This window comes from Ahaetulla prasina, chromosome 6 (genome assembly GCF_028640845.1).
Source record: "Ahaetulla prasina isolate Xishuangbanna chromosome 6, ASM2864084v1, whole genome shotgun sequence".
NCBI lineage: Eukaryota > Metazoa > Chordata > Lepidosauria > Squamata > Colubridae > Ahaetulla > Ahaetulla prasina.
Genome location: NC_080544.1, coordinates 85,278,037 through 85,305,267, shown reverse-complemented (window position 1 = coordinate 85,305,267; position 27,231 = coordinate 85,278,037). Strand labels below are relative to the sequence as shown.

At 38.6% G+C, this 27,231-nt stretch overlaps 1 protein-coding gene across 1 annotated transcript in view; it reads left to right on the top strand.

Moving 5' to 3' along the window:
* The first annotated feature begins 1,391 nt into the window (after positions 1-1,391).
* PLCH1 (phospholipase C eta 1) overlaps positions 1,392-27,231 on the top strand; it is a 138,104-nt gene continuing 112,264 nt past the window's right edge. Inside the window, exons 1-2 of the mRNA XM_058189246.1 lie at positions 1,392-1,559; positions 18,105-18,222. Coding sequence (XP_058045229.1) covers positions 18,144-18,222 — 79 coding nt within the window. The 5' untranslated portion in view covers positions 1,392-1,559; positions 18,105-18,143. The remainder of the gene's footprint in view (positions 1,560-18,104; positions 18,223-27,231) is intronic.

Sequence of the window (27,231 nt, the reverse complement as noted above, 5' to 3'; positions counted from 1 at the left end):
TCAAAATATCCCAATATTTTCATTATGCAGCCTGTTATACAGTGATGGGTTTCTACTGGTTCTACCCAGTTCAGGAGAACTGGTAGCGGTGGCAGGAGGTTCTGCCCACCCGCCGGACATCATCACAGATGTTTTGCGCATATGAAGAAGATTCTGCGCATGCGCAGACATTACTCATGCGAGCGAAGCACGCATGTGCGCACGCTCACATTTGCAAACTGGTAAGTGAATCCCATTACTGCTGTTATAAAATATATTGTCATTGTCATCATCAGCCATTCAGTTGTGTTCAACCTTTAGCCGGTCTATGGATCTGCACTGTTCATGCCCTCTGTCTTGCACTACCTCCTTAAAGTCCACCATGGTCATCCTGGTGTTATCGTCTTTAGTGTCCAGCCAGCGGGTAATGAAAAAATATTGGGGAGGGAAAAAAAAGATGTAGTAATGAAGCCACAAGATCCTTATAAATATGCATAAAAATGAACTCGCAAGATATATTGAGGAAAAATACAGAAGCCATATGTTTGCAGAAACCACGTTCCTGTTAAACAAGTCCTTCCTAGGTACTATTTAATCTTCCTGAGTTCTAAAGTCTAGCATTCGTGGAGTTTATTGAACCTCCACTGGGAGAGAATTCCAGTGTGGAGACAACAGTCAAAAAGCCCATTTCCAGTGTTTCATCAAATGACAGTCCTGTAAAGATGAGACATGAAGGAAGTTGGCCCTGTTGGATCTGATTAGATGAGTAGATGAATACAGGAAGTGGTGGTCTTCAATCAACAGAGACATCCAGATTACATGCAGATGAGATATAATCTACGTGTTATTACAGTATAAGCATGGTTGCATGACAGCTATGATTAAGTGTCAAGGAATTCATGGAGTTAAGTTATACAATATATTGTACCTTTTATGTTTTCACAACTTACTGAGCCATAACTACATGCACTAGGTTTGTGAGACACAGCCAGGCTAAAATCAGGTTGATAAACTCGTATCTCAAGTGTGTGCGGGCAAATAAAGATTTTGGGCTGCTTTGACTGATTGTGTGAAGCCAACCCTAAAATAGGTAACACACAACTGCCTTTCCCGGAGTGCATATCTTTTGTGGTTCACTGTGTCGCTGGGAAGCAGCTTTAAAAATATCCATGACATTTCCAGGATTGACGGGGGATTGGGGCTTTTAATCAGATTTGAGCCCAAACTCGCAACCAGGCACCATACCCATACGCTATCAAGCGATTTAATCCCCAGCAGTTCGCAGGAGCCATTCCGGACTCCAAAAAACAAACAAACCGCACTCCGAGTTTTTCTCCTCGCCTCCGCGCCGTTGGGGGTGGCTCGCTGTGTGTGTTTGAATGAGAAAGCAGGTTGTGGCGGCAGCTGAAAGAGCTGGGCTTGAGGGGGGCGGCCGGAGTCTTTGCCGCCTGGTGCGCGAAAGTCTTCAAAACCATTTCAGGTTCAGCAAGAGCAGGAAAACGAGAGAGAGAGAGAAGAGAAGAGAAGAAAAAGAAAGAAAAAAAGGCGCAAGGAAAGGAGGAAGCAAGAAACCTGGAAAGGTGGGTATGAAAAGAGGGGGGGGGCTGCTGAACTTCCCAGGAAAGGTTGCAAGGGAACTTTAGCAAAGCTTCCCCAACCGGGCGCCCTCCAGATATGTTTGAGGTTCCTAACACCCCCACCCCCCCCAATGCCTGGAAAGTTCGAGAGCGGGAACTTCTCAACACACGTTTGGAGGGCTTGGGGAGGGGGGAAGCAACTTCTTTCGGAGGGGAGCCGGGTGGTCTCGCGGCACCTAGAAAGGAAGAGCAGGGCATCCTTTGTGCTCCTGGAAACCTCGCAGGCAAAAAAACAACCACCCCGAACGGGGTTGAAGGCTGTGGCGCGAGTCACCTCTTCCTTCGCAGCGCCGAGGGTGCCACCTTGCAAAGGTGGATGAAGGGGGGGGGGCGATTCCCCGGGCATCCCACCTGCACGTGTCCCGTTGGGATGGCGAGGAACTCCGCTCAACTTCTGGAGCGCCACCTTTCCAGCTGCGCTGAGCCCCAAACCCTCTGTGTTGAGCCACCCTCGGCGCTGGTGATAAAGGAGACTCACTCGATCCCCGGTCTCTCACCCTTAAATAAACAAGGCTTCCTTATTCGTATTCCTTAGGGTCGTTCTTTCCTTACTCTCCGGCCCATTGCGCGTTCCTTGGGAAGTATGATAAGATCTCTGGAGGGCCGCCGAGACCTCAAGGAAAGGGGTGCCTTGGATTGCAGTCTGCAAAGTCGTGGAAAGTAATTGGGGCTTGCCTTTCCAGCTGGGCGGTGGGCCGCGGGAATGCTTTTCTTCCTTGACCATTTCTCTTATCCTTTTAGAAGAGACAAAAAGCCGGGGAGGGGGTGGAAGAAAAGGGAGGGGGTTGTGGAGGCTGCTTATTATCTTCCATCTGTTTACTAAGATCTCTCTTTCCTCCTAGTCGCTAAGTAGCCTCATGTGGATTCACTCCCCTCAGAAAATCAGCCTTCCTTGGTCAATCATTCTCTTCCCTGTCTCCCCAAACTTATTGGGGGGTGGGGAGAAAGAAGAAAGGTGACTGAGAGCTTCCTTTGTTGTCTTAAGTAAATCAGCCTCTGCAGAGACATTGGCTGCATCAGGCAACAAGCAAAAAGGATCTGCTGGTGTGTTTATTAGCTGTATTAAAACTAGGCACAAAATTCTCTACAGATGCCTCTTTTCTCATTGGCTTGATTTTTAGCGTTTGTTAAGGTTTGGATCTTTCTGTGTTTTTTAAATTTTGGTTAGCCCCCATGAGTGCTGGTTTGAAGCGGAAGGGAGGGCCCTTGTAGTTGAACTCAGGAATAAAACAATGCACAGGTTTTTGAGCACTCAAAAGAATTTATCAGGCAGGATGAAAGCCTTATTAAATGGGAATCACTTATTTCCAGGAGTGGTTGATGATTGGTATCAGTTTGATCCAAGTTACTAAAAGCTAATTTTTGGAATAGTGAATCCTGAGTTTTGAACTCTAATGTGAGAGACTGTATTTAAAATTCCCTTTCTGACACTGTGTCATGAAAGATTGGAAAAACAGAGCTTTTAGCCCTGGTTGTACTATAAAAAGTTGTCTGGGGGATAGCTGATAAAAATTCATGCTGTAAAGCACCAAAGACATTTAAAAGAAATAAAGCAAATATTTAATGTAATATTCAGCTTATTTACTCAGAAATTAAGTCCCTTGATCTTTAGGGGACTTAGTTGCGAGTACCTGGTAATAAATAATGTATCCAGAACTTTGATGAGCTGAAAGCTTTGTATAACTAATATTATTAAATACTTAAAAGACATTTTATTTAAGGTGATGTCATGATCTTAAAGGCAGCTTTGGTGTAATGAAAAACTTAATGGAGTGAATATAAACCAGGGGTGTCAAACTCGCGGCATCATGTTGGCGTCATGTGACATATTGCGATTTCCCCCCTCTTCACTAAACCGGGGTGGGCTTGGCCAGCGCATGACACATCTGGTCCGCTGGCCGTGAGTTTGACATCCCTGATATAAACCATAGATCTCTGCACAAGTTATATAATTGTACAGGTGCAGATCCACCTCTGGTCACGACCATAATTCGTTCCATAACTTTGGTCGCAAACTGATTTGGTCATTACCTAAACCTAATTTTTGAAAATTGGCACTTACAAAAAAAAAAAAAATGGCGCAGAAGGGGAAATCAGCCACACACACAAAAAAAAGTGAATTTTTTGGTCGGAACCCGATTTGGTCATGTTCAGAAGCTTTTGTGACCAGAGGCTCTACTGTATAAAAACTACTTTGTACGTCTTTGATTTCCTAGATGTCAATTGGTGTCTGGTCCAGTTTAAATCCATCTGACAGTACAGAAGATTCAGCGTACATGTTAATAATGCAATATTGCTAAAACACGATACACTGTAGCTATAGTGATTCACGTACTTCTCCTCATGGTTAGACTACTGCAGTGCACTTTATATGGGGCTGTCCTTGAGGAGGACTGAAAAGTTACAGTTGGTTCAAAATGCAGTGAGTAGCCTGGCTGCTGACAGAAAACAGTAAGATTTGGCAGCATCATAGTTATCTTAAGGTAGCTGCACTGGCTACATTTTCCAACTCTAGTTCAAGATGCTGGCTTTAATTTTTACCTCTGTACTTGCAGGATTAACTCTCTCAATCAGGACCTTCCTGCCTTGTGCATTCATCCTGAGATAGGTTCAACGTACAAGGCAGGATTGAGGTTAAAGGCTTGGGTGCCTGTAGACCTTTCTTTATGGCGGTCCCCATGACATGGAATGCCTTGCCACCTGAGATGAGGGAAGCAGAGCAGCAAAAACCATCTTATTCCAGTGGGCTTTTGGTACAGACTTTGGACTTGAACTACACATGCAAATTTTATTATGTGAATTATGTTTATGTAAACTGCCTTGAATTATGGTTTTGCAATTGATTGATTATGTGCCACCAAGTTGTTTTCAACTCCTAGTAACTAAAATAGATAGACATTGCAGTAGATAGTGGACCACACAGATAGTATTGCAATAGATCGATATCTAAATAGCTTCTGGGTAGAAAAAAGGCACGTACATTGTGGGTGTTGTGGCTTTTCAAGTATGTTTACCAAAATGGGCCTCTGGTGGCTCAGCAGACTAAGTCTGTCTGTTATTAACACAGCTGCTTGCAATTACTGCAAGTTCAAGTCCCACCAGGCCCAAGGTTGACTCAGCCTTCCATTCTTTATAAGGTAGGTAAAATGAGGACCCAGATTGTTGGGGGCAATAAAAGTTGACTTTGTATATAATATACAAATGGATGAAGACTATTGCTTAACACTGTGTAAGTCGCCCTGAGTCTTCGGAGAAGGGCGGGATATAAATTCAAATTAAAAAAAAAAGGAATGTATATATTTATATGTGGTATATTTGCTTCTTCCGGTATAAGAAGTTGATCATAAGCAAAATAGGTGAGTGCAACTCTATATAAGCTTATTTGCTTGGAAGGAAAACTATGTCAGTTCAGTTGGTTTGCTGTTTAGGTAGGTGCACATAAGATTATAACTTTTTTTTTACTAGCAAGTGTTTAATTTTTTTTAACAGTTTTGAATATTTTTTTTAAAACGAGCCCTTAAATTCCATTTTTTCCCCCCGAAGACAGCTTGATCCTAAATGGGCATAAGAAGTGTTGCTGAATTAAATGGGAATTTGGGATAAACATACTGAAGAAAGTAATAGGTCATTACTAGAAGCTCCTCCTTTCTCTACTGTCTTATCTCTACTGTCTTATCTTTAGAGTATGACAAAAGATGGCACCTAAGTGGGGCTGACACTTTTCAGTCTGTTCTGTTTTGATACTAGATGAAGTTATATCCAAACAATGCCAGCAGTGGTGGGTTTGATTAAGTGCTTTTGTTCCCAAAGGTAACTCAGAGTCTTCTGGGATGTATGGATGTCACATCCAACATCTTATCTCTTGCAACATACCTTATATGTGTTAAATAGATGGATTGTTGTACAGGGCAGGCAGAGCAAAGGGTTGATTGCCTTTCCTCTTCACCTCCTATCTTACTACTTTACCCTCTTAAAGCACTGGCAAACTGACAGAGGGTCCAGGAATCTGCTGGAAAGGCCTGTTTCCGCATCTTTTCAAAACAGCCTCCTTGCTCCCTGTTAACTTGTTGGTTAACAGCATTACATTTGGTCCCTGTCAATTTGGTTAATGTCTAGGGTCAATCGTTTTTATAGTTCTGGGGAGCTTAGCCTAGCTTTGTCTTTCAAGCAGCCAGGCACATGCGCTTATCAAACCAGAGAACATTTGCTGGTCTCTCTCCTTTTCCTTGCACCCATTTTCACTAATCAACATAGATTGCTGTTCATGGGCATTTGGTGCTGGTAATGATTTCTTGGCTGTGAAAATGGACAGCATTTTTTATTGTTTGAGCAACTGTGGACACCATAAGGCAGTTTTGGCCTGAACACATGGCGTTCCAGTTAACTCGTTATTTTCTTTCCACTGCACTGTGTCACTTTTATCCGCAACGTTTATTAACATACGGGAGGAAATTGTGTAAGGTTTTTTTCCATGCAGTTTCTAAAACTGCGAAAACTTTTTTTTTTGTATTTTATATCAATTTCCTTTTTTTGAAATGGATTTCATGTCTCCTGAATTGATTCTAGTCATAATCTCCCAATTTCCCGGAACAATAAGACTATGCAGGCCATTAGAAATAAACCTGTTAGGATTGGAACCAACTTTCTAGTCATGTTTATTTAAAGTGTTTAGAGTTGTTGAGTTAAGAATGCAACTCTGTGCTTACCTATTTAGGAATGAATTCATTGAGACTTACTTCCAAGTAAAGTTTTCATCCTTAAAAGCCCTTTGAAACAAAACCTGAAATCCACCTTTATTGTAATGGACCAAATGTTAGAAAAAAAAGGTATAAACTTTTGAATTTTGCAGAACTTTTTATCAGGTTAGGTGAGGACACATTTTATTTAAATCAAATTGGTTAAATCGTCAGTCTGTACTTTGTTATCTACATGACAATGTATTTATTGTCCAGAGGATTTTGTAATTCCTAGCATGCTTGTTTTTTTTATAATCTGAACATATATTCTTTAGTTTTCAGCAAGAGGTGTACTTTTTATTTTCGAAAGCTACCCATAAGATAAAGCAATTATTTAGTAAGATTTTTCCCCCCAAGTGGCAGTTGTGATAAAATGTATGATGAAATGATGGTCCTAGTAGTAAATGAGGGATTGAATGCATTGATATTATTAAAAGCTGTATCAGCTCCTGGGTCAATTTTCACTGTGGATGCTTAGATAATATTTTTGCCATAAAAAAATCACCAGCAGCTTTAAATAGTCCCCCATTACTTCAAAATTTCCTTGCATTTCGTTCCTTTAGAGTGATCTTTGCTGCCACAGATGTTAACTGATTTATTATTTCCATATTTGCAAGTAAAACAACAAATAATTAGAAATTACATTCATGATCTTTCAACCACACATTTTGCAAAACACTTTACAAAATAATGCAACATAGAATAGAATAGAATAGAATAGAATAGAATAGAATAGAATTTTTTATTGGCCAAGTGTGATTGGACACACAAGAAATTTGTCTTGCTCTCAGCGTACATAAACAAAAAGATACATTCATCAAGAATCATAAGGTACAACACTTATTGATAGTCATAGGGTACAAATAAGCAATCAGGAAAAAATGTCAATATAAATCGTATGGATACAAGCAACAAAGTTACAGTCATATAGTCATAAGTGGAAGGAGATGGGTGATGGGAATGATGAGAAGATTATTAGTAGTGCAGACTTAGTAAATAGTTTGACAGTGTTGAGGGAATTATTTGTTTAGCAGAGTGATGGCGTTCGGAAAAAAACTGTTCTTGTGTCTAGTTGTTCTGGTGTGCAGTGCTCTATAGCGTCGCTTTGAGGGTAAGAATTGAAACAGTTTATGTCCAAGGTGTTAGGGTCTGTAAATATTTTCATAGCCCTCTTTTTAACTCGTGCAGTATTCAGGTCCTCAGTGGAAGACAGGTTGGTAGCAATTGTTTTTTCTGCAGTTCTAATTATCCTCTGAAGTCTGTGTCTGTCTTGTTGGGCTGCAGAACCAAACCAGACAGAGACAGATTTAATAATTCCTCTGTAGAACTGTATCAGTAGCTCCTTGGGCAGTTTGAGCTTTCTGAGTTGGGACAGAAAGAACATTCTTTGTTGTCCTTTTTTGATGACGTTTTTGATGTTAGCTGTCCATTTTAGATCTTGCGATATGGTAGAACCTAAAAATTTGAAGGTTTCTACTGTTGATTCTGTGTTGTCTAGTATTGTGAGAGGTGGAAGTATGGAAGGGTTTCTCCTAAAGTCTACCACCATTTCTACGGTTTTGAGTGTGTTCAGTTCCAGATTGTTTCGGTCGTACCACGAGGCTAGTTGTTCAACCTCCCTTCTGTATGCGGATTCATCATTGTCTCGAATGAGACCGATCACTGTTGTGTCATCTGCGAACTTCAGTAGTTTGACAGATGGATCGTTGGAGATGCAGTCATTGATATATAGAGAAAAGAGAAGTGGGGAGAGCATACAGCCTTGGGTGGGGCCTGTGCTAATTGTACAGGTATCTGATGTGATTCTGCTTAGCTTCACCTGCTGCTTCCTGTTTGTTACATCTGATATAAAGAAAAAAATAAAATTGAATTTTATCCATTCTGGGCTAGCTAATAAAGAGTGGGGTGGGAAGCAAGAGTTTAGCGGAGCAGGATTTTTTTAAAGGCCAGGTGTTGTTATCATGAGGTCACTGACCTTTAAAAAGCTTTCTGCTTCTTTCCCATTCCCTCCCTCCTGTGTCCCATCATGTATGATGGGCATGATAATGTGGAAAATTTCACACACTTTGGTGGCATTTGGATTGGTCCTGATAACGTTTTTTGTTGAAAAGTGAATTAGGAAGCTTTTTTGTCTTAACTTTTGTACAGTAACAGAGCAATAGCTCTTAGACTTATATACCTCTTCACAGTGCTTTACAGCCCTCTCTAATTGGTTTACAGAGTCAGCATATTGCCTCCCAACAATTTGGGTCCTTATTTTACTCACCTCAGAAGGATGGAAGCCTGAGTCAACCATGAGCCAGTGAGATTTGAACTGCCAAGTTGCAGTCAGCCAGCAGTCAGAAGAAGTAGCCTGCAGTACTGCACTCTAACCACTGAGCCACCGTGGCTCATAACATGATGACTAACATCAACCTTAAAGAACTAACTTGCTATAAGTCTTGAAGTTAAAACCATCCTTCTAATATTTATAGGATTTACTTTTCATCGATTGTAAGGAATCATGCTCATTATCAAAGTAAGCTTGATAGGAGAATTAATAGGAACATATAGTGATACACATTGTATTAATAAAATTGTATAATTACTTTCTTTGTGAATTAATTTAGAATACCATAGGACATCCTCCCCTCTTTAATGTAAAAGTTTACTTTCCCATGCAAGCAAGAAAAATGCAAGAATTGCGGAATTATGCTTAGAAGCTCCAACTTATTCTAGGAGTTGAGTTTGAATCTGAAATAATAAAAGTGATCTCCTCTATGAGTTTAAAGAACAATAATTCCTCCTGCATTGTTTTTCAGGAGCAAAATTATTGTTGGCAGTTGATATTAAAGAAGAATATGGTACATCAGATTTTTTTTTATTTGTAGATTTTAATCCCACCACTATTATTTTTATAAATAATTGAAAGTGGCAAATATACCTAATTTCCTCCCCCTATTTTCCCACAACAATAACCCAGTAATGTGAGTTAAACTGAAAGTGAGAGTCACTGGCTTTCGTGCCTAAGGTGAAACTAGAACTCACAGTTTCCTGGTTTCTAGCCTGGAGCCCTAACTACCATAGCAAGCTGGCTCTAAAAAAACAATTGAGTATTTCTCAAAGAGAGGTCCATTGCTAGAACACTGTCATCAAGAAATCTTATTCTTGGCTTTCTCACTATGAATAAATCATAAAAATTAAAACACAAGGTATCTCCAGCTGATCTTAAAATATAAGTTGGCTAGAATTCAGGGAGGTAGTTCATTAACTGATGAGAACTGCTCTAACAAAATAAAGCCAATATTGTGGGAGCTACCTGGCCTACAGATGTTCAAGATACTGGATATTATCTATAAGCTCTTTATGGATGGAATCTTTTTATTTTTACTGCAGATAGAATCTGCCCATCTGGTATGTACCAAAGGAGAGGTCTGGTTGCAGATTCCCCCCTTCCCCAAAAAGTTAAGTGGTTAAGTTAAGCTCAGAAGCAGGTAGCTTGGTTGCAGCCAACTTAACTTTGGAATAGTCTCTTCTTTATGTAGAAAAGCTAGGTGTTCTTGTAGAGACCTTGAATGGAGATGTCTTTTGAGGACTCATTTTATGAACTATGGCTGTTGTGATTTTTTTGAGACATAAGCTGCCTAGACTTGGTGGATGAGGTAACGTAGCTGTATTCAAGAACATACCAAGTTTCCAAGGCTAAAGACATGTGGATCTTTGTTATTTTTGAGATCCAGCTGACATAACATGAAATTGCAGAATATTTTCTGTGATAGAAATGATCTTGGGACTGAACTTATCCTGACAACTATGGATTCAAACGGAAAATATGACACCTTGGTGAAACATTTAACATTAAAAAGAGACTGAGATCAACTGTGCTTTATTCATTTTTCCATATTACAGAATAATAGATGATATGGAAGTACGTATTTTTTTTGCCTACATGGTACAACTTTCTGCTGCAGTTAATTGGAATTAAAAGTAAAAGAATGCATTTTATTTTAGAGATTTATTTAGTGAAAAATATAGATATGGATGTTTCATTTGTGAAAGCAAAGTTTAGGTGACTTTACACAGTCTATTCTAGTATTTCCCTAGAAATATTGTCCCTTTTGGGTGTGAGAGATCATTTGATATAGATTAAATGGTAGATTTATTTTGAGAATCATTTATAATGAGTGAACCCTTCATGTGTCAGTGAGCAATGGCTGAGATTGGAAAGATACGTGAGGATTCCAATTTATACCCAAGGTCATCTATTGAATGCATAGCTTCCCCACATGATCTTTCTCTGGAAAACATTAACTCTCTATTGATTGACTGTTAATGCATAATGTCATTTTAGTAGATGTGTTTTCCGTAAATTGGTACCATCCTGATTTGTTGGATTATAGACTGCAACATTACCACCAGCATTGCATCATATATACTTCTCTGAGCAGCTCTAGACAAGATGTCACATTTTGATTGATCCTAGAGTGGAGTACTGTCTCCTTATTTCTAATCAGACTAGTATGAGGACATAATTGTGTTTCTAACAAATCAATCATTACTGGAGCAGTTTCGGTTTCCCACAGGAGGTTAAGGAAGTTAAGCCAAGAATTTTTTGGTTTGTCAAAACTGATGTAAAAATTTGACAATATACTAGAATTGCCAAACAACAATTGAAAAATGTTCCATCCAATTTACTTATTAAAAACAGTAGCAACTTACTCGCCCTCCTGTTCCTTGCTACTGTTGTGGTCCATCAGCAGCCTATGGAGCTGGCAATGGAGTCGGACAGCGATGAGGCTGAGGTGAGGCCGGGGCCATTGGGAAGTGAGGTGTGGATTCCAGAGTCTCCAGAGACTGATAGTAGTGAGGCAGAGGAACAGGAGGAACCTGTTCCTAATGCATGCATGAGAAGAGCTGCCAGAAGGCAAGAGCAGCTCAAGTAGAGAGGACAACTCGGGAGTAGGGCCAAGAGATGATTGGCCCCTCCCATAAGGCTTAAAAAAGACTAGCACCGGCGTTTGAGCTTTGCCGGAAAACAATGTTGTAGCTGCGTCTTCTGCTTCGTCTTCTGCCTATGTCTTTGTTTTTGTGGCTTCTGGATGTTTGCCAGGAAGGGCCTTTGGCAGTTTGCCTAATTGGACCAAGGTTTGCGAGATAACTGAGGAATTTGTGTTGGGAGGCATTTGTTTTACTTTGAGTTGAACAACGCTGGGAATGAAGTAATTCCCAGCTGTTCAAATAAAGTTAGTTTGTTTTTCCATGGACTAAGTTGATTACTACCTACTTGGGCCTGGTCACAACAGCTACATTGGTCTATTTTGTTGTCCAATATTTTAAGTCTAAAATAGTTGTAACTTGCCTCCATCTTGGCTCTCTGTCTAGAATACCAGCATAAATATGTAGGCCTTCTGCCATCATTCACAGTCTTTATTTTGATAAAGACTTTTGAACTTTTTAGTGCAAGGGAAGCATTCTATTTGACTGAACTGAGAAGAAGTTGCACAGTAGCTAGAACAAGAAAACATGTTTAGAGACTACATCCCCAGTGGGTTTTGGAAGGCATAATTCCAAGGGACTATTGATTTGGATCATGTTGCTGCAGGAAAACTGTGGCAAGGGAGGGTGAAAGCAGCAATGCAGAATAATGCATATAAATTGACTGTTGAAGATCCTGAAATAAATCTATTACCTGCTAATGTAATATCACAAAAATGCAGGTTGGTGATTGGATTGACACATTGCATTGGGCCATTAAATGTTTGGTTTTGGTTTTGACCAGATCCTAGCCATTATAGTTTGTAAATCTTGCAGCATTATTTATTGGCTGATTCAATAAATTGTTATTAAGTGATGTTTTAGTACAATGGGTGAATCAAGACAATTTGCTATGTAGGATAAACAGGAGATTGTTGTTATAGTTGCATCCTGTTTGTTCTCTTTCCCCATATATCTACTTTGCCACTTAATTCTTACAAAATTTATTTTAATCTTCATTCTACTCTTTATTCTACTTTGGCAATTTATTCTTAGGAATAAAATGTTGGATTTTCATTTGATTATGTAATACTCTAAAGAATTGGGTTCCCCCCCCCAATAACAAAGCAACATTATAATTGTGACTTGATGTCAAGCTCCATCAGACTGTCACACTCAGGCAACAAGAACCATATGCATATCTGGAAAGATGTGTATTGGTAATAAGGTATTGTAACAGACTCTTGGAAGCCTGTCAAAGAAATTCTTCAGACAATTTATATCTAATTAATTAAAGAAGATTTACTTTATGTTTCCTTTCTCCCCTAGACAATGAATAATCTCCTCCTCCTCCTCCTCCTCCTCCTCTTCGTGATTTGTATGGGTTTCCATCTCATTTGTCTCATCTAAGCAATTCTGCCTGGCTCACAACATCAAAAACCAATATACAAACATATAAAAACTGTTCATAATCCATTTAAAATAGTCCAATTCACTTCTTATCTTGTTCCCAGTAAAGTTACACATTCTGTCATATTTGATAGCTGCATCTACTTGGCCTGGATTACCTTCCATCATCTCTCTCTCTCTCTCTCTCTCTCTCTCTCTCTCTCTCTCTCTCTCTCTCTCTCATCTTGGTCTCTATATGCAAATCACTGAAAACAGTCAAGATCCTATTGTGTCATTCTGTTACATCTGTAGATCAAGTCACCATCTAAGAAGAGTTGTAATGCAATCAAGTTTTTTCTGGCATGCCTTTTTCTTTCTCCATGAAAAAACAGTTGCATAGTTGAAACTATGGCTAACAACTTGAGGGAGAAAAAGAAAGCCAGATGGCTTGCTTGTCAGTATTCACTTGTGCCATTACCAAGCTGGCAAGCAATTCAGAGGGAAAAGATGACAGCATGATCACGTGTTCCTAAAGGCTGGATGGAGGGACTCTAGGGAAGCAAAAACATGGAGAGGGAGGGACATGCAGCTGTCATGTTTTAAAAACCAATAAGGAGGGAGGTTTGTATCTACCACCTGGTGTGTTGAGGTTGCTCTAAGAAGGATAGTAGAGAAGGCTGACTCTCTCCTGGGGACAGTGCAAAAGAAATGGTCAACCTCAGATTTAGAAATCTGGTTGTTATATAATTGCAGGTTTTCAACCTGGTATAATTTTTCCACCTGGCAAGTAAAACATAATGTGTTTGTACTTTATAAAAAAAGAATAAAATTAATTTGGGGGTGTAAGGTAAGGATTATTTTCAGAAATGACTTTGTGTATAAAGAAGCACTCTTGGCAGTTAATCTTATGTCTAGGAAAAAATACTGAATAATATACACACAGACTATATTGATAATGTAATCACTTTGGAATGGATTAACATGGCCTTTGCAATTAACATAGTCTAAATATAGATCTGAGAGCTTCTCAGGAAGAACAGTTTCTCCCAGTCCATCTCAAGATGAAACAAATGCGGCATTAAACATTTAGACTGTGTATAGAATTCATTTCAGTGTCCAATTTAATTAAAGATTGGGTCAGTGCTCCCTTATATTCCTTAGGATAATTGCTTTCTAGGTTGAAGAGACAAACTGAACTGTGACAATCTGCTGTTCTGATCCAACGGCAAAGCTAAGGAGATCCATATGTGGTGCCATGTATGCTGTCTTAATTGTCATAGATTATCTTTCAGTGAAGGAGTGGAAATGACTGGTGGTAGGCAATGGAGAAAAGAGGCAAGTTAAAAAGTTGGCAAAGTGTAAGTGGCCCAGGCAAATTAAGATGGAAATGATGGGAACATTATGATTACTAGGACCAGGAATGGTACATTATGGTTATCTACAGAGGAGATACATCATCCTAAACTTGGTATCTCCATTGCACTTGTTTTGAAAGAAGAGCTTGGAAATGTTCCTTCATTGAGACTTCCTGGTCGAACATGGCAAACTAACACGTCTCCACAAACAATAACACAGAATGACATAGAGACCAACAGCCAGGAGATATGCTTGAACTAATGGAGCTTCTCCAGATAAGAAGCCATGAGATTGCCAACATGAACTCTGGCGGAAGGAGCTCCTCGTGAAGCAGTCTGGTAGGTCTGGAACAAGGACGGATTTCAAAATCTGTCGTTACCGGTTCACTTGGGGGTGCTCACTCGTGCAATGCTTCTGCGCATGCTCAGAAGTGTCCGGGCAGGTTGGGGGGAGCCTCCTGCCGCCGCTGCTACAGATCCGGAGCAAACCGGTAGGAACCCACCACTGATCTGGAGGGACCCTTCAGCCAGCCTGCAAGGAGAGCACTAGGAACCATGGAAGAAGTCATTACGCCCACAGCCTCATGCAAAAGCCTTTTGGAAGGATACCAGGTTTGCCGAACCCACTTTCTAAATCATGTGTTAATGGAGCAAATGTTAAGCGTAAAGAGTCTTTCCAGAACAGAAAGCCATCCCAAAGCCATCTTTCCCCAGCCCATTTGATCCAAGAAAGATTAAAGTAAAAAGAAAGGAACCAATTATAAAGAGTTTAAAAGAATCAGATGCAAAAAAACTTACCGTATATACTCGAATATAAGCCGATCCGAGTATAAGCCGAGGTCCCCAATTTTACCCCAAAAACTGGGGTAAACTGGGGACTCGAGTATAAGCCGAGGGTGGGAAATGAGGCACCTACCGATTGGGGAAACCCTCCCTCCCTCAGCTGAGAAGGCTGGCGGCTCCCGCCCGCCTCTCACTGCACCGGCAGGGCTTCCCGCTACCGTCCGCAAAATGTGAAAAAAAAAAAAAACTCGAGTATAAGCCGTATATACTCGAGTATAAGCCGAGGGGCTTAAAAAAAAAAAACCTCGAGTATAAGCCGTATAGACCCGAGTATAAGCCAAGGGGACGTTTTTCAGCACAAAAAACGTGCTGAAAAACTCGGCTTATACTCGAGTATATATGGTAACTGGATTTTGGAATAAGAAAGTTCAAAAACTGACTAAAGGGACAGTTAAATGTGGAATGTTATGCCATTTAAGATATTTTTTGAATTTTGTAAGCAGGTAATATATGTGTGTGAGAAAGAAGAATGTTTAAATTAGCTAACAGAGATGATCGACTATGTTAAACAAAGAAGTAGAAAAAAAAAAGGGAATTGGGAAATTCTGAGATGACCATGTATAGAATTATGAAATGTTGAAAGTAATCCATAAATTGCAGGCGTCTGCAACCTTGGCAACTTTAAGACTTGTGGACTTCAACTCCCAGCAAGCTGGCTGAGGAATTCTGGGAGTTGAAGTCCACAAGTCTTAAAGTTGCCCAAGGTTGGAGATCCTTGCCATAAAGTGTTATGACACATGTTATGTATGTGTAAAAAACCCCACACCTTCTATTTTTACTCCCTTTTTATAGATTACAAAGTTGAATAAATAAAAATGGTTATCACTAAAAGGAGTGAAAGTTTTAGAAAGGAGGAGGGGATTGATGGGCCAGTCCAGAAGAATATATTCTTTGTGACAGATAAGTACATAGAGGAGAATACTATTTCATTGTTTAGCATGATAATCATATGTACAGTATATAAAATTGAAGCACGCACAATAGAAGATAAAATAACAAGTACTTTTATAGAGTACTGATCCTTTTCAGACTTTTAGCTGAAAAGCTAAAATTATTTTTAGATTGAACAATTAAGACAGTGTTGATCAAGGGGTTAAAGGGATCCTGGTTGTATTTAAGGAGGAATAACAGTTGTGATAGTAATTGCGGTAATGAAGATCATAAATAACCCTAATTAACTTCCCCCCCTTCTTTTGTTGTTTGTTTCCTGCACTACTCCTTTTTTCTTCCTTCCTTCTTTTATGTATTTATTTTTTCTTTTATTCAAGTAAGAAATCTCTATAAAAAAGGAAAGGCTCTGTCATTGCTTCCATTTTGAATGGATAACTCCTCCCCAGTTTTGGAATGAAAAGCCAAAGAAAGAGAGCTCAAAGAAATATTGTCTGAAAAATGTAGGAATAAGGAGAACTATGGGAACTATGTACAGCTGGCTGCCAATATGGAAAAGTTCAAATATGTTTTTTCATCTCCTTTTCCAATATTGCCTGGGTCATCTAGATGTCATGTTCATTTACCCCCCAAGATTTGGCATTACCAAAAATAACCTGTTCCACCTTCAGAAACTATTATTATCCATGTTTCCTTCCTTCTATCTTTCATCGTGAACAGTCAAGTCAATTTTTCAGACTATACGCATATATTATAGTAAGTTTTTGTTTAAATGGATTTGAAACTATTTTTCTAAGATGATCTATCACCCACCCATCTAGCATACTACCAGTCTTATTTATTCTTGGGTCTCCAAGTAGCTCAAGTGGTCTTTTATGACCATCCTATAGTTTTCATGTATTAATTTCTGTATCTGAAATATCATCATTAAGTGTTGTAAGTATTGTACCTTCATGAAGGTATCTTTTCTTTTATGTACACTGAGAGCATATGCACCAAGACAAATTCCTTGTGTGTCCAATCACACTTGGCCAATAAAAATTCTATTCTATTCTATTCTATTCTATTCTATTCTATTCTATTCTATTCTATTCTATTCTATTCTATTGATATGGCAGGATATTGCCATGACAGTTTTTTTGCGGACATACAGTAGTGGCCAAAATTGTGGAAACCTTTTGGGAAAAGTGTATTTTTGAGGTTTGATGGCTAATAACACCGCTTTTTTTGGGGGGGGGGAGTTTCAAGATAATCATATTCGACTACTGGAATGGCCTGGGAATAGCCCAGACCTTAACCCAATTGAAAATCTATGGAGCCGACTAAAGAAACTGTCAGAAGCGACCCAGCAATAAAACCCAGTTAATAGAAGCAATCATTCAATCTTGGTTTCACAATATAACAGCTGCAGAACTAAAAGGCGTGGTTCACTCCATGGGAAGTCCGTAATTCATGCTAACGGTTACCCAACTATTAACTGACATGATGCTAATTTTTGTATATCTCATTTTTTTCTACGTATTTCACTTTTCTTCTCTATACTGTAACTGCTATTCTAATAGCAAATCCTTCATAAAAGTTATTGGATTACATTCTTGATTAAATTATCTTTCCAATGATATATAATTTTATGGTATTACTCCCCCCCAAAAGTGGTGTTATTAGCTAGTTTTAAAAAATACACTTTTCCCAAAAGGTTTCCACAATTTTGGCCACTACTGTAGAAGTGACTCTGAGGACCCCCAAGGGAGTTTGAAACCATGCAGCTCTGGGAAACGTATGACCTCAGTTGCTATGCCTCTGAAACTCTTTTTCCAATGGAAATTGAAGCATGAACATCTTTTTTTTTTTTTTGCACTTTGCCTTAAAATAGTAAGACTGGAATAGATTTCTGGTAAGAATTAAGAGAAATATCTTAATGGTAAAAGCTCTAATAATAGAATATGGTGCATTGCAGATGCTATATTTAGCACGAGGTTAGACTAGGTAACTTCCAAGCTACTTTACAAAACAGTGGTTCTATATAAAATAAAGCTATTCATCTACATTATTAGAAATCAATGTCTTGCATTTCATCCATTCAGAAGCTTTCTCCTCCTTGCTTTCCCTGGGGAAATGTAATAATATACAAATTGCTTTAGTGATTACACTAGAATGGCCGAGGCTGAAAGAGGAATGGTGGAAACATTTAGAATGAAATTATATTTTTTATTTTGTCCTGATGTTGGCCCCCAAATGTAATTTCTTTCTTTGAATGAATTTCACTAGATTGTTTTTCTTAATGGTTCTCTGTGCATTGCCAACACTTTTGCCTTCCTTTGCAGAGTAAACAGCCTTTGACATTAAGAAGAAAGTTTCTGACAATGAGTTACTGGAACTTGGACAAAAGAAATTGTCTTCAGTACTGCAGACATTTTTTGGTGGACAATAGTGTTTTTCATGGTAAGATGTATATTATTGCTTCAGGTTTTTTGTTGTTTCCATTTACTTACTTCCATTTAAGTACGTCTGAAATTACACTGTGGTGCCTTCTGAATCAATGGCTCCTATTTATTCTTATTTATCTCTTATTAAGCCATATAAAAGCTGAATTAAGTTTTTAAAGTAGATTACTTGCTTACTCATTGGCTGCATTTTGTGCAAATTGTAATGACAACCAACGGAATGTATGCATTTTGTGGAAATCTTTACGCTACTTATTCAGGTCCCAGTGTTGTTTTTTGTGTTAGTTGTAGGTGTGTTTGCTGAAGTCTACCCTGTCAGTTCCAAAACAAATTGGTTTGATTTGCCCTTCTCAGTTATGGTCCAGGTTAGAATGTACTAATTTCTATGTTCTTACACTACTGTAAATTTTTATTGTCATTCTTGAGTAAAATAAAAGAAAACAAAATGGGATCAAAATGCATTTAAGAATACTTTTTTCAGGATAAAATAGGTTTACAAATATGTCATTCTATCTATTTGACGTGCTGCTTATAGTTCTATATTGCTACTGTTCAGTTTGCTATTTTATAATTCATCTATTATTTCACTTCTGGATTTTAAACAGTCGTTTTAATAATATAACATCTCTTTAGAAACTTGCTGGACATACACTTTTGAAGTCAATAAAATGTGCAGTTAACCTGCCTAAGTAATCTGTGAAAATCTATGGTTTGAGTCATACTTAAGCGTAGACTAATCAAGATAGAAACATTCCTAATTTCTTTTTATATACCATTAATTGCAGTATAATGATAGATTGATCTTGACAGCAACAATGGGTAGGGTAGATTCTTTCCATACTGTTTTAAAAAATCACGTACATCCCTTGGTCAACTGAGTAGGAAAACAAACAACAATCCTATTAAGCTAATGGGGTCAACACTCTATTGTAATTAAATGAATATAAGTCTAAATGCACTTACATTTATATGAATGTGCTTCTCAAAGTCCATTTTTGCATTCTTGTCCTTTAAAACTATACTACATAACATACTAAATGTATTATATGTCAGGGGCAAAGAATCAGTCAGCACCATATGTTAAGTTCTAGTTAAGAAGATTTATTGCTCATGCTTATATACAAGAGTCTAATTAACTGTCAACATTAAATTGGCGCTAGATAAGAGTCAACCGAATTCAAGGAGGATTGGACTTGGATTGGCTGTAGGAACATAATGACTCCAGACTGATTCTTCTCTTGACTCCACTACATGATACTACATATCAATCTTGTACATTTTTTTAAAAAAGGCAACATGAAACACAATCCTTAAATGAGCAGCTTGTATAATTGTGGTGGTCCTATAAGAAGTACCTGAGTAAATAAAGGAAGATACATTAATGAATCCTGCTCAAGGTCAAATTTTAAACTATTTCTGGTAAGAATCGAGGGCTTGCAAGCAGAATCAAAAACTGAATTTATTGCTTGAACTTAAATTTATGGAGTAACTCACTAGAGGGCAGCATATGATTTGGAATGAACAATATCATTTACAATTTTTTTTCAGTTTACAGCCAGAAATCATATACAATGAGCATTCTCTGGTCTTGGGATACTATTATTACGAATTGCTTTATTTAAAACAAAGATATAATTTCAAGTAATTGATGTTTATAAATGGAGAAAAAGAATTACTAAAGTTATATAAGTTATGCTCAGTATACCATTAAAAAATTTACTGTACCTAATGAAGTACATTGAATTATTTTATGATATGAAAAGGAATATAAATCTTTAAGCTTAATGCCAAAATCTCCACTTAACTATAATTTTAATGCTTAAAAAAGAATAAAAAGAAAATTAAGTAGAGGAAAAAATCCCTACTAAAATAGCATAGGGCTTCAAACTTCTGTTTATTCCAGCTGATTTACACTGCTTATAACCATAAACTTTAGAAACCATAGTCTAAATATTTGTATTTGCCAAGATATATCGTATATGTTGAAATCATTTTTGCCTAAATTTAAACTTATTTTATGTGTGTGTGTATATAGAGTCATAGATATAGATATAGATATATAGATAGACTGCATATAGAGTCAAAGTTAAGACCTGCAAAAGAAGTTGAGTGTGTGTGTACATTGATACTAGAAATCCCTGTTTTTGTTGCAATTTATTTTCAGTGGTTTTCTGCTAGCTGTATAGTAAAACTATACAGCTAGCAGAAAAGTCCTGGGCAAAGACTGTGGATTCATTCAGAAATACTGAAAAAATCACAAGTGTTAAAATGCTGCAAGTTAAAGTAACAAGAGAGAAGCTTTATTCTCCCTGCTACCTTACTAGGAGCAGAGTTGGTAGTCCCAAAAGTGCTTTTTCAAGAGGCAAGGTTTCTTTTCTCATGAGAAGCGAAACACCTTCAAAGAAAAACCAAAAATGTCCAGTTGCCTCTTGGAAAAAAACAACAACCCACCTTTGGGACAACCATGACCTGGATGACTGAGAATCTTCATAGACAATAGAATTGGTAGTATTGTCAGTGGAGAATAGATACAATATGTTCTCATTCATTTGTGTCTCCCCATTATATTAGTTGTGGTTCCAAAGAAAGCTGGTTTAGAGAAGTCAGAAGAATTAAAGACAAGAGCACTATCAGAGCTGTTAGACCTGGTAGTCCAGATCAGAAGTACAAACCATGAGTACTAACACTGGCTTTATTGTAAAGTCACAGTAACTGAATTTTGCAAGACTGAAAGTGTTTATCTCCTCCTTCGCTTTAACTTTCCAGGAAAATCTCTAAGATGCTCCCTATGCTTCTTTTCTTCTGTGGGCTAAGTTACGTTTTGCACAAAGGTTGTCTATGTTGCAGCATCTCCTTTTATCTGCTAAAATAATTCCCACAGACCATTACAAGCCCTTCAATGCTTTTCTTCCTTTCTCCCTCATAATTACTGCCGAACTTGGACTTTATTCTGTTTTCCTGTGCAGGTGGTATGTTGATGGCTTTGGCAATGGAAAGTTTCCGAAGCAACTAGGATGGATTAAGGGGATTTTTTAAAAAATCCAGTTAGCTGAAAATCTGGAACTTTTCTATATTTTCAAAACATTGTTGCTGCTCTCTAATGAGAGTTTGGTGTGTTTGTATGTATATGTGATGGTGGAAATTCAGGCTAGGAAAATTAGAAGTTTGGGTTTTTTCTCATAGTAAGTAGATAATAAGGACCTGTTATCTCATTACAGGTGCCTTTAAATAATAGGAAGGCAGATTCCAACTGAAGGTTAAAACAAGAATTAACAGTAAGATCAGTTTGAGAATTGATGCAATAAACCAGAGAATTAATGAGTTGCCCTTCACTGAATATTTTCACCTAGAGGTTAGAAACCCATCTGTCTGACAGCCTTTAATTTGGATTCCTTAACAAAAGATGGAAAAACGATCCAAATACCTCAGCAATTTGATTCTTTAATTCTGTTAAGAATGACTTCTCAATCATGCGGTTAGAAAGATTTGAAAACTGTTATCATTGGGAGGGATTACTTCCCTCCCAATTACAATGCTATTCTCTAAAATTATTTTTTTAGACTATAATCTTCTAAAGAGATAGTGTGTCATAGAATTCTATAGGGACTTGAAATGTATATGTATGATTTATACTATGTGTGAACTCACGCTTAACTTTTGGGTTCCCTGCTGAAGAGTAGCTAGTGGCAAATCGCCTCTGTACCAGAATATGTTAGCAATTTTAAAATCAGCTAATTGGCCACAGAGAACTGCTCCACTAGTCTTAATCATGTAACAGAGATATCCAGCTCCCTGCTATGAACAGGCTTCTGGGCAACAATTTTGCAGGCCCAGAATGTCTGGCGGTTGCTAAGTTGCAGATGGCTGATCTGCTTGTTTGAATATTAATTTATTTAGAACAATACATTTAGAACCTAATAATTAATAACATTTTGAGTTGCAACTTAACTTGTTTTTATATGAGGCTGATGATGCTTGGTTGATTTATTTTTTTCAGTCTCAGTTACGTGAGATCTAACATTAAGTGGAAAGAGGACATGATTTTTCCAGACAGCTACAGTAAATTTGTTTTATTGATTCTGGTGTCAGCTTTGGAAGCCATACTAGGCCAGAGGCTTCCGCACTGCCACTTTCTCATGTATGGGAAAGTAGGAGGGGGGATTTGGTAGAAGGGGCAATTAGACAAAATAACATTCTTCCTGCTGGTCAAGGTCAGGCCAAGCCTACATCTGGAGAAGGAGTGGCCGGAGTGATATCTCGAGATGGGATGGTTAGCGATTGGAGCATGTGATCAGCAGAGGGGTCAAGGGGGTGGTGGTTTTGGAGTTTGCCTTACTGAGGAAAAATCCGGATCCCCAGATTTGGAGTTTCCCCAGTTGTGCCAGTTTACCTATGCTAGTAAAAGAACTTTGAAAGATGTTTGCTTTGGAGTCTTTTCTGCAGGAGGGGGTTTTCTGAAATGCTGACATCTGGGATTTTTGGGTAGGGGGAGCGGGGCTGGAAACATAATAGTTTACCATTTGTTTGATTCCTCACCCAGTGGTGAACTTTTTTGATTGACAAATTTTACATTCACTTTACTGAAGATGGTTTCCTCTTTGATCCCTTCCTTGGATGCATCAGTATTGAGTGAACTGAGCAATATTAGGATGTCATGTTAAATCAATCATGCTCATGTATGCCACCTGATGTTTTTCTGGTTATTAGAATTAACTACAGTGTATCACTGTACAGGTAGTTCTCAACCTATGGCTACAATTGAGCCCAAAATTTATCTTGCTAAGTGAGAAATTTGTTAATTTCTTACTTGAAATTCGAGTTTTGCCCCATTTTATGACTTCTCTTGCCACATTTTTTAAGTGAATCACTGCTGTTCTTAAATTAGTAACAGGGTTGTGAAATGAATCTGGTTTCCCCATTGACGTTTCTTGTCAGAAGGCCACAAAAGAGGGTCACATAACTCTGGAAAACTACAACCGTCATAAATGTGAGTCAGTTGTCAAGCATCCAAATGTAAATCATGTGACTATAGGGATGCTGCAGTGGTCACAAGTGTGAAAAATGGTCATAAGCCACTTTTTTCAGTGCCGTTATATCTTTTAATGGTCACTAAATGACAGCTCGGAACATGACAGAACTGTTGTAAGTTGAGGACTACTTGTAGTTGATTTAAACTATCATTAGAATGTGTTGTAGATCTTGTTGTTTTATATGTGCGTACCTTATATAAGAGAACCCAAATGATGAGTCACAACCTTTGGACCCCTCTAAGCATCCTGAGCTTTGCAGAAAGTTGATGATTCCTTTACAGGAAGCCAGCCCATCTGACGTGCCTGGTAGGGACAGCACCAGGCCCGTGGAAAATATGCCCCTGGAAGAGGGGTAAAATGACACTAGGGAAGTAAGCCTCAGCCATCGCTGGGTCCTCTTGTGCAGCATCCTGTAGTGGGTTGGAGCTGTTGAAGAAGCCATTGCTAAAAGCACAAAGGCTGCTGAATGAAAGTCCTGGCTATAGGAACATAATAATACGTGGGAATGACTTTGACCAACAGAAGGAAGTACAGCAGACTAGACAATAGTCTCGTAAGAGGCAGTTGAGCCCACAGAATATGTACAGTTGCACACAGTAAGCTCTTACAAAGGAACCTCCTTAGTTTCTTGCATGCAAAGGTGAGTGAGGGAGAGATATACTTTCAGACTAACAAGAAAGGATGGGATTCAGCCTATTCGGACCAGTTTGGGTGAACCAGTAGCTCCGATGATCAGCTGAGAGCAAACCAATTTGCTCCGACAATCAGGTGGGCCTGCTCGCCCCTGCGCTATATTGACCTATATTTCCAGCTGATAGGCGTGGAAGAGTGGATTGCCACGCCTCAGCTGTTTTGTAAACACACCGTGCGCGCTCAGCGAACCAGTTGTTACACTGGTTGAATCACACCACTGCTTACAGGATTCTGTAATTTTACAATAAAGTTAGAGCTAATACCTCTGGGTGTGTTTCTTGCCTGGACAACCTTCAAAACTGATATTGATGTTCAGACTGATCTTGTAAGTCTGAAAGTCTGAAACCTTCTTCCCGTGTCATCTTTACAGTCCAATAAATTAGGGAGGGTTCCTTCTGTGGTATTTATCATGTGTCTATGGACTCAGTTCACTTATATGACCATGGTCTGCAGTTCTTCCTGTTCCATGATCATTCCCACTTGCCATCACAAGAATTGTGTTCCAGCAGCAATCCAACATTGAATCTGCAAGCTTAGTAACAGCTGGATTATTGCCAGATTGTATCCCTGCCCTGCCTGACAATTGTCTTGTCAGAGCATCTTGATAATTTTATTCTAGCATGGGAAAGCTTACATAAATTCGTTTCTTATTTTATGGGTCATGAGAACACAATATCTGAAAAACCCCTTTCTAATGAGTTTGGATCAGTAGACTCATTTGAAATTTGAAGAGCATATTGTCCAGCCAGCACTATTTAGAAAGATGAGAGGGTGACAAAGAGGAGATTAATAAGAGAGGAGCCTTGCAAGGAATTTAAGACTGGGGAAAGAATACACTGACTGCTTTCTCCAGAGAATAAACATCAAGATAAACTTAATACTTGTGAAGGAAGCAGACTCGCCAAGCTTTAAAAGAGTATAATATAGATTTTTTTCTTTAGTACTAATAGTTCCTAAAGCAGAGAAATTAAAAGTTACCAACAATAGGTTGTATGGAGGTAGAAAAGTAGCAGGGGAGGGATACTTTTCAGTTTACTGAATAAATGGATGATTTGCTAATTTTGGGGCGTAATCTGTGATATTTTGGTTTGCTAAATAGGCTTTTGGCAATCTGGGAGCAAAAGATTGTTCCCTTGAAATCAAATTGCCTGAACGAGAGGTGCTTAGATAACCAGGGAGATATGTAGGTGAGACAAATTATGTAATAACTTTATTGCCTTCCTAATATGAGTTCCTAATATGCCTTCCTAATATGAGTTGCCTGAACTGTGAAATGGACAGCAAATATATTGGATAAATAAAATAAATAAATGATAGCTCTACTATCTTCAGTTTATGACTATTCTTTCAGTGCCTATTTGAAATTACAGTGGTGCTAAATCAAAAGAATTACAACTCCTGCTCAAAAGTTATGACCATTGCAGTGGTGCTTTGGTTACATGATAAAAACTTGGATTCTTGGCATTCATGCCCTTGGGAACACTTTGTGCAAACTCTTGTAGAGCTGCTGAAAGCCCTATGTGAACAGGCTTCAGGAAAGAAGGCCCGGCGTGACAGGGAGTTTCCTCAGATAGGCCGCATGGAGAAAACTGCCTGAAGATAAGCAATGTGTGGTTGATCCTTGGGAGCGCCGAGTGATGGGGGCAATCACACAGTTGTCCATGGCTTCCACACTTTAAAGAACAGTGTGAGGCAGCTTTTATGAATGGCACTAGGTCTGAAGTAGAAGCCCAGGGCAGTGGCAGTTGGATGAGTGCTGAAAGCCCTGGGCCTCCATTTCAAGCTAGGTCCTGTGGTTGAATACTGCTGTGCAGGGCAGCCTAGATGGAGGAGGGAGATAGGCAGGTGGGGGAATTACAGTTCCCTCACCTTCTGAGGCATCCCTGTGTTCTGCTTAACAACCTGCATGATCTCTTAATGATTGCAATTGGGAATACCAGTTGGGTGGTCATTGAGTTAAGTGGTCATGTGGGTGCCTTGACTTAAAACCACAGTGATTTGCAACTTCAATTCCAGCCTCAATTCATAAAGACCATCTGCACTGCTGTCTGGGAGAATGACACAGCCCTGAATCATCCTCAGCTTCTCAAGAAAAAGTCATTCCTGTTACTTCAATCTTTTCATTCAACCTTTTAAACTGGAAATGGCCAAGACAGATGTCAGGACTGTAATTTTCTGCAATTGAGAGTAGCTTCTTCTCCTATATCTGTAGATCGCAAGGAAAAATAAGTATAGCTGGATAGTGCCTGCCAGAACAGATTTATTGACTGGATAACATATTTTTCACTGGAATGAGAGAATGCTTCTGAATATTACCGGCAGGGGCCAGCAAATATCTCAAAAAGAAGAATGTTACTGTACACAAAAACCTGGTTGAGCACTAAATAAATACACAGTCTGTGCTTGTTAAACTCAAACGTTTTATGACTGAAAAATTGCCTGAAGATCTTTTATTATTCTCTAATGTTATTAGAAAAAAAATGTTCCTATCGCTCTTTGCATGATATGAATATTCTGATCTGCTTGGATTAACAAATTTCTAGTCACAGACATTCAGACTACCATAGTAGTTATCTGCTTCTCCAGGGACATTCTGTCTGCCCTGAAGGTAAAATTGTCATACATATCAACCAGAGAGAAAGAGAGAGATCAAATATTTTTTTCACTGTTTTCCAAATGGGGCTCTTCAGAACACAGTACACAGTATTCTTCCATATGCTCCACACCTTGCAGTGCATGGATTAGATAAATTTGGGCGTACCTCACTTCTGTTTAAAATTAATGCAAACAAAATTTGTGTGTGGAAATTGCCCTATGAAATTGCCCTTCTTGGCTGAAACATAAAGTGCCTGCTATTAAGAACTAGATTTTTTTCATAGTTCAACCAGTGCTGGGATTCAAGTAATTTAACAACCGGTTCTCTGCCTTAATGATTTCTTCCAACAACCAGTTTGCCAGACTGCTCAGAAAGCTAAAAACCAGTTCTCCTGAAGTGGTGCGAACTGGCTGAATCCCACCATTGAGTTCAACTATACTTTGGTTTTTATGTTTCTGTTTGCATCCTAGGACTTTTGTTAGAAGGGTTTTTTTTTTGTATTCTTTTAGTTTTTATTATTTCCAGTCATCCAGCCTAATAACATTCTTGTATTGATTCATCTATGGTGAATATTTAGATTTAGAATATTTAGAAAACAGGGAAGACAGGAAGAATATGGCTTTGGAATTCTTTCCAATTTTTTAAAACCAGTGGTGGGTTTCAATTTTTTTTTTACTACCGGTTCTGT